Source organism: Stegostoma tigrinum, chromosome 1 (assembly GCF_030684315.1).
Source record: "Stegostoma tigrinum isolate sSteTig4 chromosome 1, sSteTig4.hap1, whole genome shotgun sequence".
Taxonomy (NCBI): domain Eukaryota; kingdom Metazoa; phylum Chordata; class Chondrichthyes; order Orectolobiformes; family Stegostomatidae; genus Stegostoma; species Stegostoma tigrinum.
In genome coordinates, this window is record NC_081354.1 from 164,185,351 (window position 1) to 164,199,141 (window position 13,791).

A 13,791-nucleotide genomic window follows, 5' to 3' on the forward strand; every position below is an offset into this window, starting at 1 on the left:
TTGTCATAAAAGGTCCACATTGTTCTCTGGGAAGACAAAGTCTCCCCCGACACCCCCCACCAGCCCAACGTTGCATGAACCCCTCTATGAGGATCATCACATGCCTTTTGGGAGAATCTCGGCTCCATCTTCCCTTTCTCCAATATGTTCAAAGTCTATCCTTGACCAGATATGCAGCTTCAGAATGCCAGTGCTCATCATGTTTGTAATGCAGCACAGATACCAGTGATGCTGGTCTTTCAGCGGGTAATTGGCACATGGTAAGATGGAGCTAGAGTTGGGCAAGAGGGAAGCCTGGGGTGGGTAGGTAGTTGAAGTGGCAAGTTTGGTAAGATACAGTGAGAAATCTCACTAGGCCTAGAAGCAAGAATTCCTCCCAACAACTCATTGCAAATCGAACTTAACCAAAAATATGTAAGATCCAGCCCAGAATATATAAATATACAGAAAGAAGAACTAATGAGTGCTTTGGAGTTCTGAACTCTGTGAGCTAAAATAAAGATCTAACTAGAAACATTGCCTGGAATTTGCCTAATTGATTTCATTAACTGCTCTTGTTCAACAGATGATCTTGACTGCTGATATTTCATTGGACTCAGAAAAAGGAAAGGTCTCCAGGGTTGTCTTCATGTAGCAAATTTAAAGGGACAACCTGAAACAATTTTTATTTATTGATTTATGTTACTTGACTGAATTTGTACTGTGCGAAAAGTTGGCATAATAGGTGGCCCGAAAGGAAATCCCTTTTAGTTTATGCTATTCCAAGTTGAAGTGTAGAGGTGTTTTAGATTTAACCTGATTCACCAGAAGAAGGCTGCACCCATCTGGAGCTCAAAAGTATAAACACAGACTCATCTGCGATCGTGAAGGGACAGTGCAATCAATTTAGATTCACCAAAGGCTGTAAACAAATTTGCCTCATGCTGTAATCCACACAAAGAGCCATATTTAGAAATAGGTATAGTTTAACAAACACTGTTAAGATCATGTCAAACCTAAACTGAAAGTCATCCATTAATCTCATTCCTGACCTATATAAGAGGCATTGGTTATTCATCTCACAGATCATGAGTTAATGTTAGTCAAGTTATGGATTCAAGAGTATTAATGATGAGGTACAATTGGACTTCATCAGCATTTATGTGGAAACCATTCTTGTGCTGTGTATGATATTCAGAAACATCATATAGATCATGAAGAGGAGCTAGATCTTAGGGGGACTCCGCAAACAGAAAGGACATTGCTAAAGATGTCCTGAATGTGTTCAGAGAGGTGAGAGCGAAACAGCGGTGCTCTCGAATTGTACCGAAGTTGGGAGTAAAGGGCCAGAGTGAGATGGCTGAAAAAAAACAGTACATGCTTTATTTGTTAACCTAACTGACATCCCCAAATCTCACCTGTGCTTGAACCCATGACATTCTGACTTTGTAACAAAACTGCTACTACTGAGGCTGACACCAAATCCAACAAAATCAAATCAAGATAATTAAACAACAAATTCTCACTTGTTTCATACTAAATGGACAATGCTCATGAGAATGGCATTTGATTTTTTAAAAAATGTTACTTGTTTAGATCTTAGTACCTGTATGTAGAGACTTTAAAATATAAGTTTTTTTAATTGCTCGTCTTTCCCTTTTGCTTTGTTATTTTGATGCAACATATGTCCTCTTTGTCTTTGTTATAGCCAAGCATTTTTTTTTCATTTACCATCAGACCTATTTGCTTGTAAACTATCAAAACTTTCGTCTGAGTTGTAAGCAGGAAGCTTGTGGCTGGGACAAAGATTGTGTCTATATTTGACTATCGTAAAGTCATTAGTCAAACAGGATGCTGTTCATAGAAGTTGAAGCTACAGCTTGAAACAGAAGGAGCAACATATTTCAGTTAGTTTAAATCTTAACCTGTCAGATATGGAGAAAAGAAATGCCTGTCTTTGCAAAAGACTCTCGTTCATTATTCAACATATTCTTCTTTTGCCTCATTTAACTACTGCAGGTAAGAAGGTTTAGAGCTTTTAAAGGCTTTAAAACGTACATGTTTAGTTTTAAAATGTCTCTTTTCATTAAGAAAGGAAAATACATTTTAAAGAATTGACATCCGTTCTGAGTTCAAGAGTTACCACCCCAAGTGTACGTTGCAAATCCATCTGATGTAATGTGTCTGGATATTCTACTTACAACTGGAGGTTGACATGCAACTGGCTGAGAAATGCAAAAGGTACAAGTTAAAGAAGTATTGAGGAAGCTAAGGAAATGTGCATGAAGGATTGCCCTATAGGAAATCGCCTATTCATATTATGAAAGACCAAATAGTGGAATTTGAATTCAATAATAATCTGGAAATAAGAGTTTAATGATGACCATGATACCAATTGTCAGGAAAATCCCATCTGGTTCACTATGACCTGAAGGGAAGGAAATCTGCCATTCTTACCTGGTCTGGCCTACATGTGACTCCAGACCCGCAGCAATGTTGTTGACTCTTAGCTGCCTTCTGGGCAATTAGAGATGGGCAACAAATGCTGGCCTAGCCAGAGACAACATATCCCATGAATGAATTTTTAAAAAGCTGCTCTTTCTTATTTCCATGCAAAAATAAGTAGGTTATGCACATACAGAAAAATAATGGAATCTGATGAAGCAGCAAGGAAACTGAGAATCTTGATAAAATTTGTAGGTGATGAGGGGGAATTAAATTTGTTACAAATATCTTGAACTTTTTGCACTTTTGCAGACAAAATGGGAAAGCATCTTTGGTGTCACTGGACAGATGAAGGAAGATGAAGGAAGTCTAAGAGCACTAGTAGAATAAATATTTACAATATACATCATTGCGGAGCAAAATTCAACAACGTAAATAAAATTCTGTGCTAGACTGTAGCTTCAAATTGAGTATGAATTTGAGACTTTAATGTTATATGTGTGTGTGTTTTTTTTAATAAACACAAAAAATGTGCTGAAGAAACCCAGCAGATCTGGCAACATCTGTGGAGAATGAAACAGAGTTAACATTTTGAGGTGGAGATAACAAAGTGTGGAACTGGGTGAACACAACAGGCCAAGCAGCATCTTAGGAGCACAAAAGCTGACATTTCGGGCCTAGACCCTTCACCAGAAAAGCTTTTCTGACAGAAAGCAGGCTTGGCCTGCTGTGTCCATCCAGCTCCACACTTTGTTATCTCGGATTCTCCAGCATCTGCAATTCCCATTACCTCCAATAACATTTTGAGTTGGATATGTGCAGGAAATGCGTACAATGGATTGTCCTATAAAAATTCTGAAAAAGTGTCATGCCAGACTCAAAATATTAAGCCTGTTTCTCTCTCCACAGATGCCGCCAGATCTATTAGGTTTCTCTAGTACTTCATGCATTTGGTTCATATTTCCAGCATGCACAGCATTTTGCTTTTATTTGTGTGTTGTTTTTACATTTAGTGTGATGATAGACGAATAATCTGATCCCCATAAATAGAGCAGAAAAGGCCTATGAGGCTAATGTTCAGTGTCAGAATGCTAAGCTATGAGGGAAAACCTGTACTCTTCATCCTTGAAAGGATGTTAATGAAACAGGACCTTTCAGACGTTAAGTAATCAGCTAAATTTTAAATGTTAAATCACAGAAGCTCGTAAATGTTACAGTCGGAGGCTATTCCGCCCATTATATTTGGCCCTACTCTAAGAACAAGCAATTCATCTTCTGCCATTCTCCTGCCTTCTCTCCATAATGCTGCACTCTTTGCCTTTTCTTACAGCAACCTAATTCCCTTTTAAATGTTTCTGTTTCATTTGTCTCCGCAATATTCTCAGGCAGTGCACACCAGTCCTTAACACTCATTGAGTGAAAAAGACCTTTTTCATTGCTTTTGCTTCTTTTACCAATTACTTTAAAATTGTGCCAACTCATTCTTGATCCTTTCTTTAGTGGGGACAGTTATTTCCTATCTACACTGTCCAGACCATGTGTGATTATAAATACCTGTCAAATCTTTCCTCAGCCTTCTTTTCTCCAAGAAAAATAATCCTAATGTCTCGATAATTTTCTTCAAAACTGAAGTTCCTCAACCCTGAAATCATTTTTGCAAATCATTACTGCACTTTATTCAGTGCCTTCAAAATCTTTCAAAAACGTAGTGACCAGAATAGGATACAATACTGCAGCTGAGGCCAAACATACAAGTTCAACATAACATTTTGGATCTCGTACTCTATGCCCCTAATAGTAAAGCCAAGGATTAGATTGCCTACAGTGTGGAAACAGGCCCTTCGGCCCAACAAGCCCAGACCATCCCTTGCAGCATCCCACCCAGACCCATCCCCCTATAACCCACACACCTCTGAACACTACGGGCAATTTAGCATGGCCAATCCACCTAGCCTGCACATCTTTGGACTGTGGGAGGAAACCAGAGGAAATCCACGCAGACACGAGGAGAATGTGCAAACTCCACACAGACAGTCACCCGAGGGTGGAATTGAACTCGGGTCTCTGGCGCTGTGAGGCTGCAGTGCTAACCACTGAGCCACCGTGCCGCCCCAGGATGCTGTATGTTTTATTAACTGTGCACTTAATCGGTCCTGTTACCTTCAATGACTTATGCATATATATACCCAAGTCCCAAATACTCCTCTACACCTTTTTCAAAATTGTAATCTTTATTACTTCTGAGAAAGGAGGAGACTCTGAAAGCTTTTGTTTTCAAATAAACCTGTTGGACTATAACCTGGTGTCGTGTGATTTCTGACCTTTTAGATCCCTCTGCACCTTAGACCTCAGCAATATCTCACCATTTAAACAGTATGCAGTATGATTCGTTCCAACACAAATGATTGAACTATTTTCTACATTTATCAGATCTTTGTTTACTCACTTAACTCATCCCTTTGTAGCTTCCTTATTTCCTCTTCACAACATACTTTTCTACCTATATTTGTGTCTAACAGCAGGTAAAGTAACAATATCTTCAGTTCCTTCATCCAATCATTTATATAAGTTGTAAAAATTTGAGACCTGTACTGATCTTTGTGGCCTACTACTTGTTATAGCTTGAAAACCAGAAAAAAAAACTATTTCTGCTTTCACTCCTTTTTTTCTCAATGCAAAAAACATCCATTAAACATCACTGTCTGTTTTCTGGCAGTCAGGCAATTTAATAATTGTCCATTTTATTCCATGAGCCACAATTTTGCTCACAAGTCTGTTACATGACACTGTCATGTCTTTTGGAAATCTACATAGAAAACATGAGGGACACAGATAACATGAATAGCAAAGGTCTTTTTCCTAAGGTGGGGGCATTCAAACTTAGGAGGCATATTATTAAGGTGAGAGGAGAAGGATTTAAAAAAGACATGAGGGGCAACATTTTTTCACAAAGTGTGGTCAGTGTGTGGAATGAAGGAAGTGGTGGATGCAAGGGTAATTACAACATTTAAAAGACATTTGGATAAGTACATGAATAGGAAAAGCTCGGAGGGATATGGATTAAATGCAGGCAGGTGGCACTAGTTTAGTTTGGGAACTTGGCATCAACTAGTTGGACTAAAGAGTCTTTCCGTGTTGTATGACTCAATGTAAATTCACCCATTCGCCCCTAATTGGTCTTATTATTTATTTTCCCTTTCATTTAGTATTTCTATGCCTATGCAGGATTTCGGGATTCCCTTTCATGTTGGCTGCCTCAGATAGACCTGGGGAAGCACCATACTGAAAGAGCAGGGCAGATTGAAAATGTGGATAAAAAGGCATATATATGCCTAGATCACACCGAAGTACAGAGCACAGAAATCATGATAAATCTGGCTGCCAGTCTCTTTTCATATTCCATTTTTCCTTTCCTTATTTGTATTTTCACCTCCCATTTGAACCTTCTATTTTCAGCCTGGTTCTCAATTTTATTTTCTAACTGACATCTGTCATGAGTGCAGTTTTTCTTTTTCACAATTTGTACATCCTCTGTCTTCGAGAAGCTCTGGCTTTGTTTGTCTCATCCTTTCCTGAAAAGCCTCACAATAGATTGAATTAAGATATTCTCATTGTACATATGTATTGAATGCTATTTCCGATTCATCTACCATTTTGGATGTAGTAAAGAATAGGGAAAGGCAAAAACTTTGCAAGTACTCAAAAGACAGTTATGAACTGAGACTGGAATACAGAAAACCTTTTATTAACTGATATCTGAGGGGCCATGAGTGTTCCAGTTGATCAAATATTCTGGATAATCTCAAGGTACACATTACCGCAGTAAACCCTGACCAACCAATCTTTTGAGACATCAAAATCCCTCAAAAAGAATCCATATAAAAACATCAATACACCTCTTAAAATCATTGTAAAAACACAGAAGTAACAGAAATACAATAGAGGTGGTATACACATCACAGTTATACTTTATTTGCAGCATACACATTCGGACATTGTGGTAGATCATGATATTTGAGGTGTATAATTTTTGCCAATTTATCAAGAGAGCCGGGTGTTAAGGTACTGGTTAAAACAAAGTTTGCTTTAGTAGATTTCTGTGGTAAAATGCATAATATAGTCCAAATAGCCTTCCTTTTCGTCTTAATTTTTATACTAATTGTGAAAAAGGAACCACCACATGAATAAAGAGAGATGTAAAGTTTGGTTAAAATGTAGAACACTTTCCTTCAATACTATGGACATACATGGGAGAAGACAGGAGGTAGTGTAATACAACATGCAATATTTAACGTTTGCATTTTTTCTATGAAGTTATATGTAACACTGAAATAATTGTCCATATTAAAAACAGAAAAATTGCAACTCTTGAATGTCATATGAACCATATATTCCACACAGACATGAAACATAATCAAATAATTTTACACTTAGAGCCCTTTAGGGTTTAAAAATGTATTGGTTTCAGTCTTGAATATATTCATTGACTGAAAGTCTCCCCGAGAGTTAATTCTAAAGAATCATAAACCCGCAAGTGAAAATCTCATCTTGGCCAAGCCCTTTTCTGAAGACTGTGACGTCTAATTCCACATTCTCTTGCCGTAGGAAACAGGCTCCATCAAGCCCTCTGAAAATCTTAAATATCTTAAGGAGATCACTTTACGTTCTCCAAAACTCCAGAGAATACAGCCCCATTCTTCTCAATCGTTTTACATATAAGCAGATTAAAACTTTATGAAGTACTCCATATATGGTTGCACCAAAGTTGAACATAACTGTGTCAAGCCTTTAGGGCAGAATTTTTCCCTCTGAAAAGTGGCAGGGAATGTACCCAATTATCAGGCACTTTGGCGCTGGGGAGATCCCACCCTCATTACCATGACCTTAGAAGTTCAGCCTGAGCAGTAAGGCCAATTAAGAACTGCTTAAGGGCCTCATCCTGACTGGGATGCAGGTACTTCAGGGCGAAAAAAGGGTGTTCTTATTCCACCAGTAAACCAGTTCATGTTTTGTTTGACATGCACTCATTTGTGTGAGACTGAGAAACATGGCCTAGGTGAGCCCTTTTCTCAGTTGAACCTGCCTCCACCACAGTCACAGATAATGGGATCTGCAGATGCTGGAGAATCTGAGATAACAAAATGTGGAGCTGGATGAACACAGCAGGCCAAGCAGCATCTCAGGAGCACAAAAGTTGACATTTCGGGCCTAGACCCTTTTCTGAAGAAGGGTCTGGGCCCGAAACATCAACTTATGTGTTCATCCAGCTCCACACTTTGTTATCTCCACCACAGTCACAGGTTCTTAGTGTTTTTTCCTTTTGGGGTATAGTGTGCAATTCTGGGTGCTACATGACAGGAAGGGTATGAATGCATTGCAGAGAATGTGCAAAAAGTTTGCAAGTATACTTTCAGGAATGTGATACTTCAGGTATGAAAATACTAAAAAAGTTGAGACAGTGTTACTTGGAGAGGAGAAGGTGAGGGAGAAATTATTTCCAATTATAAAAGGAGTGAGACACAATATAATTTTGAAGTATTTTGGAAAATAAGCAAATATGTGAAAAATAAATTTTTCATTCAATAAATAGTTAGAGTCTGGAATGCAATGCCTGGAAGTGTAGGTTTAATTAAGGCATTCAAGGGAATGTAAAGTTAGAGTGAAAAGGCAGGGGATTGGCACAAGGTTAATGAGAAAGCCAGTCCAGAAAGCCTTCTTCTAACCCTAACAATTCTGTGATTCACTGTGTAAAGACGTGTAAAAACTCTCAGCAGCTATGGTTGCTTTGCCATTCACCTTAAATCAGAATCCTCCCATTCTTGAATTTTTCAGACAATTTCTTTTCCTCTTTTCTGACCAGATAGAGTTTAGATATTTCTATCACATCTCCTCTCAATCTTCCCTTCAACGACGACAACACCAGCCTCTCAAAGTATCCAGATAATCCCTCAATTTTCATATATCTTTCCTTGCACCCTTATAAAGCTGTCACATGTTTTTGAAAACATAGGGTGGCACGGTGGCTCAGTGGTTAGCACTGCTGCTTTGACAGTGCCAGGGACCCAGGTTCAATTCCACCCTCAGGTGACTGTTTGCACATTCTCACTGTGTCTGTGGGGGTTTCATCCGGGTGCTCCAGTTTCCTCCCACAGTCCAAAGATGTGCAGGCTAGGGTGGATTGGCTGCGCTAAATTGCCCATCATGTTCAGGGAGGTATAGATTATGTTGATTATAGGGGGATGGGTCTGGGTGGGATGCTCCAAGATTCAGTGTGGACTTGTTTGGACAAAGGACCTGTTTCCACACTGTAGGGATTCTATGAAAGTTGAAGCCCAAAATCAAATACAGCACTCTATTCGTGAATTAGTTTTATAAAGGTTCATTGTGTTTTCCTTGCAACTATGGTATTTTTAACCAGCCTACTCTGATACATAACTGGGGCAGTTGGGACTTAGAACAAGGAATGGTATAGCACAGGGACAAGACCTTTGGCCCACCGAAACAGCGCCAACACAGGATGCCTTTCTTACTGAACCGTTCTTCCCAAATTACATCAGGGCTGTACGTACTACTTGGACAACAGCTAGTAACTGAACTAATAAGCAGGAAGGTAAAATGCAATGTCTGCTGTTGAGTACAATAATTGAAAGAGGATAATTCATCATGAAATTAAACTGTGTCTCTCCAAGCAGGGGTTAATTGTCTCCTTCAGAACTTTTTCCAGTAATTTCCTCACCACCGATATGAGGTTGTGATTTCCCCATGTAACCTTTCTTGAAAAATTGAACCACATTATCTGTCTTCCAGTTCTCAGGCTTCTCCCCTTGTGGCCATAGTGGAATTAATCATTTGGGTCAGAGCCCCTGTAATTTCCTCCCTCGCCCCCCCCCCCCCAACCCAACAGCCTGGGATAAAACTCATCCAGACCTAAGGATTTGTCCACTTTTCAGCCTGCCAAAGCCTCCAATACCTCCTCATTTCCCAGTGCCAAACTGCTCAAGAACCTCACTGTTCTACTCCCCAAATTTTTACCTGCATCCACTTTCTTCCAAGTGAAGATAGAACTGAAGCATCAGTATTACACTGTACCAATATCTTCCATTTCCACAAACAGATTGCCTCCTTGATTTCTAATGGACACTTTTCTTTCCATGGTCATCCTCTTCTCCTTAAACACTTATAAGATATCTAATTTTATCTGTCCATGGTTTTTCTCATGCCCCCTTCTTTGCTCTCCTAATTGCTTTTTAAGGTCCCTCTAACATGTTCTATACTCACTAGGGTATGCATTGATTTGTTCCCTTTGCACCTGCTAAAAGCCTATCTTTTCCTTCTTCTCCAGTCCTGAATATGCCTCGACATCAATGCTTCTCAGACTTTGAGCTTATTGGTCTAACATTTTACCCTAAGGAAGCATGTTAGGCCGATACTTTCCCCATTTCTTATTTGCTACTACTGCACCCCAAACCCCCAACCCCGCATTGCTTTACTATAGATTCAACCAGAAGAAGCTATTCCTCAATCCAAAATCCTATTTTGCAGACCATTCTTCCATTTTCCATAACAAACACAAGTCATACTGCATTGTGGTCACTACCATTAAAACGCTCCACCCGCCACCTTGACCATCTGTCTAACTTCATGCCCCAAAATTAGGTCCAGCTAATGCTGTCCCCTTGTTGGACCTTCTTCATGTTGACATAAAAAGCTTTTCTGAATACATTTCAAGAAATTTGCCCCCTCTTTTACATGATGACTATCCCAATTAATGTTTGGGAAGTTGAAATCCCCAAATATAATTAGCTTATTATTAAGCTCCTCAGTTCATTGACTTCATATTTGCCCCTCTGTTGTGTACTGACTGTTTCGGAGTCTATAACACACTTCCAACAGTGATGACTACCCCCTTTTTATTCGTGAGCTCTATCCGCAAAGCCTTATTTGAAGACCCTCCCAAGGTATTGTCCCTTCTTCCTGCAGTAACTAACTCCTTAATTAATAATACATCACCTCCTCTTTTTACACTCTTCCATGTCTTGCCTGAAGATGCCATACCCAGGAACATTGAGTTGCCATTCCTGCCTCTCCCTCAACCATGTCCCCGGGATGGCAACAACATCTCAAACCCAGATGTCAATCCACGCTATTAATTTATGTCTTATCTTGCCTTGCTCCTTTGAATTATAACATGGCTGAACTCTGTCTCAGAGATAGTAGGACCTGCAGAAGCTGGAGAATCTGAGATAACAAGGTGTTGAGCTGGATGAACACAGCAGGCCAAGCAGCATCAGAGGAGCAGGAAGGCTGACGTTTTGGGCCGAGACCCTTTCTGAAGAAGGGTCTAGGCCCAAAATGTCAGCCTTCCTGCTCCTCTGATGCTGCTTGGCCCGCTGTGTTCATCCAGCTCTACACCTTGTTATCTCTGAACTCTGTCTCTCCTGGTTCCTTTGCTAGTATTATGCAATACACCTTTACTGTTCACCAACACCTTTTTGTGGGCATCCTCCCTCACAAGGTACCAGCAGTTTAGGTGAATACCAGCAAGAAGGATTGGTTGCAGTGAATTTATTCAAGGATTCTCAGCCAGGCCATTTTTGTGTGCTGGCAATTAGGACACTTGCTGATATAATACTTTCCAGGCAAGTTTATATCTGCACCTGACAGAATTAGATCATAGTTTCTCACGTTTGGACTTAAAGTAGTTACTAATGTTATCTGCTGATATTAAATCACCCGTTACTGTGACTGAGCTGTGGTTTATCTGGACACATGAAACCTGACAAGTGTGGCTCAAGTAATTTGCAACATCTGTGGTCAAATGCAAGTTCCACTCATTGTATTTTGGTTTGTCTAGCATGCTACAGTTGATTTAATCAACCCTGAGTGGAAATCACGGGGCACAGCATTTTTCCACTCTCCTTCCCCTCGTGCAGTTCTCCTTACCACATTTTGCTCATTTGTTTCCATTGTCTTTTCTTTTGCAATTATTGTTCTCCATTCTGTTTCTCCTTTTATTTCTTTCCTCCTTCTGTGATTTTCTCCATTCAATTTAATTTTGAGTTTATCCCTTTGTCTTCCTTTTCTGGTTTATATTCGGGCTCTCTCCTCTTTCCTCTGATATGCATGCATGAACAGAACCTACGTCAGCCTTCCTGCTCGCCTGATGCTGCTTGGCCTGCTGTGTTCATATGTGTAAGCAAGATAACAAGGTGTAAAGCTGAATGAACACAGCAGGCCAAGCAACAGCTTAGGAGCACAATATCCCCCATATGTGTAAGCGAGATAACAAGGTGTAAAGCTGAATGAACACAGCAGGCCAAGCAACAGCTTAGGAGCACAATATCCCACATATGTGTAAGCATTGCCTTGTAAATGAACCAGCAGCAACACAAGGAAAAATGTCTCTGCCCTTGTCTAGTTCTAAATCAGTCCCTCATTTACTTGTTAATTTTTTTTGTCATTCACCTTTTTCCGTTTCTTATAGTCTCTTTTCTAATATATAAACCTTATGTTATTTGCATTCTTTCTCCTTTCTTTTTCAGAGAAGTGACTACCAAAAAAACTTTTTGCTAGTTTGTTCATTCCTTGGCTGTCCTCCTCCTTTCCCAGTTTACATTCACTTTGACCTCCTTTGCAATTTGCATTCATACTCAATGCTCCATTTTCTGCTTCATTTTCTCTCCTACACAGCTGTTGTGGTGAATAGTACAGATGCCTTTGAGGGGAAGCTAGATAAAATCTTCAAAGAGAAAAGACGAGAACAATAAGTACGTAGGGTTCAATGGAGTAGGTGGTAAAGTCTCATGCAGCACCACAACACTGGCACAGAGCAGCGTTACATTTCATGTTTAAATTATTTATTCATACGCGTTACATTTTCTGCTGAATAACTTTGCAGCACCCTTCAGTCATACTAATTGTTCTACTTTACCATCTGTAAATTGAAAAACTAGGTGGCAAATTCTGTGCCAAGTTCATTTAAAAGTACAGATCAAAAAGATTCTTCTAGTGGTGCATCCTTGCAACTGGCAAGCAACACATTCCTCTCCACTTATCCATGGGGAATGGGCATTGGTGATTTAATATGCATTTCTACTCACCCTTTAGAAATTAATGGCATTTTCCATGGTTACATCTGCTCATTGTTGTCACTGGAGTGGGAGCACATAATGTGGACTGGTACTGCATACCTTCTGCAAAAGTTGGGCACTGTGGAGGTTGAGTTACATTGTCACCCACAAAATGATATTTACATGTAAATTTGATAAGTTTCCCTTGATATTTTCATTACTTTTGTCCTCGGGACCGTCAGTGATAATTTGTTTGATTTGTTCATTTTAATATATTAGGAGCTAGTGCAATGCCCCTTCTCAACAACTGAGTGGCTTGCTTGGCTATTTCAGAAGGCATGTAAGAGGCAATCACATTGCTGAGGGTCTTGGTCATCTATTGGATGACAAGGTACATACAATAAATTTCCTTCCCTTCATGGACATTAATCGACCAGCTGTATTTTTACGACAGTTACATGATAGCCATTGTTGATAATAGTCTTTTTTTTCAAATTTTGACAATTAATTAACTGAATTTAAATTCCCAGTTTCCCTTTGCAATATTCAAACTCATGTCTCTGTTTCATTAGTTCTGGCCTCAGGGTGATTTCCTAGTGTCATTGCTAAGATGCTACTAATTCTCTAATCCTCTATGACCATAATCATTCTATTCTACTCCTTCGTCAAACACTTTGGACTGCCTGCCAGCCAATAGTGAGAATCTTTCTCACCATCCTTGTTGCAACCTTCATTCTCCAGGTAGTGAGAACAAGAGCAGCCTGGGCACAGTGGCTCAGTAGTTAGCACTGCTGCCTCACAATGCTAGAGAACCAGGTTTGATTCCATCTTCAGACAAGTCTGTGTGGAGTTTGCACATTGTCCTGTGTCTGTGTGGTTCCTTCTTAGGGCTCTGGATTCCTCTCATATCCAAAAATGTGAAGGTTAGATGAATTAGCCATGGGAAAAGCTAGAGTAGGATAGGAGGGGTGGATCTGGATGGGATGCTCTTTAGAGGGTCAGTGTGGACTTGGTGGGCCAAACGGCCTGCTTCTATGAGATTCTATGATTCTACATTATCTGCAGGAGCTCCATCTCTTGTGCCTAAGTTCCCTGACGGATTGCCACACTGTGAATTTTATGCACTTTTGCTGGCTTCTCATTTGTGCAGAAGTAAGATCTGTGATTTCTCTAGCTTTCCAAATGATGGTTTTTCATTACCCGATGAAAATAGGCCTTAGAGATGGTAGAACCAGAAAGAGGGTTGTGAGCAACTGGATCTGTCCAAAGCACCAATGCAGTGATTTTTAAATGTGGT

At 39.8% G+C, this 13,791-nt stretch overlaps 1 protein-coding gene across 1 annotated transcript in view; it reads left to right on the forward strand.

Moving 5' to 3' along the window:
• Positions 1-1,853: 1,853 nt before the first annotated feature.
• Positions 1,854-13,791, forward strand: part of LOC125458658 (uncharacterized) — a 36,732-nt gene continuing 24,794 nt past the window's right edge. Inside the window, exon 1 of the mRNA XM_048544090.2 lies at positions 1,854-1,998. Within this exon, the coding sequence (XP_048400047.2) occupies positions 1,914-1,998 (85 nt within the window). The 5' untranslated portion in view covers positions 1,854-1,913. The remainder of the gene's footprint in view (positions 1,999-13,791) is intronic.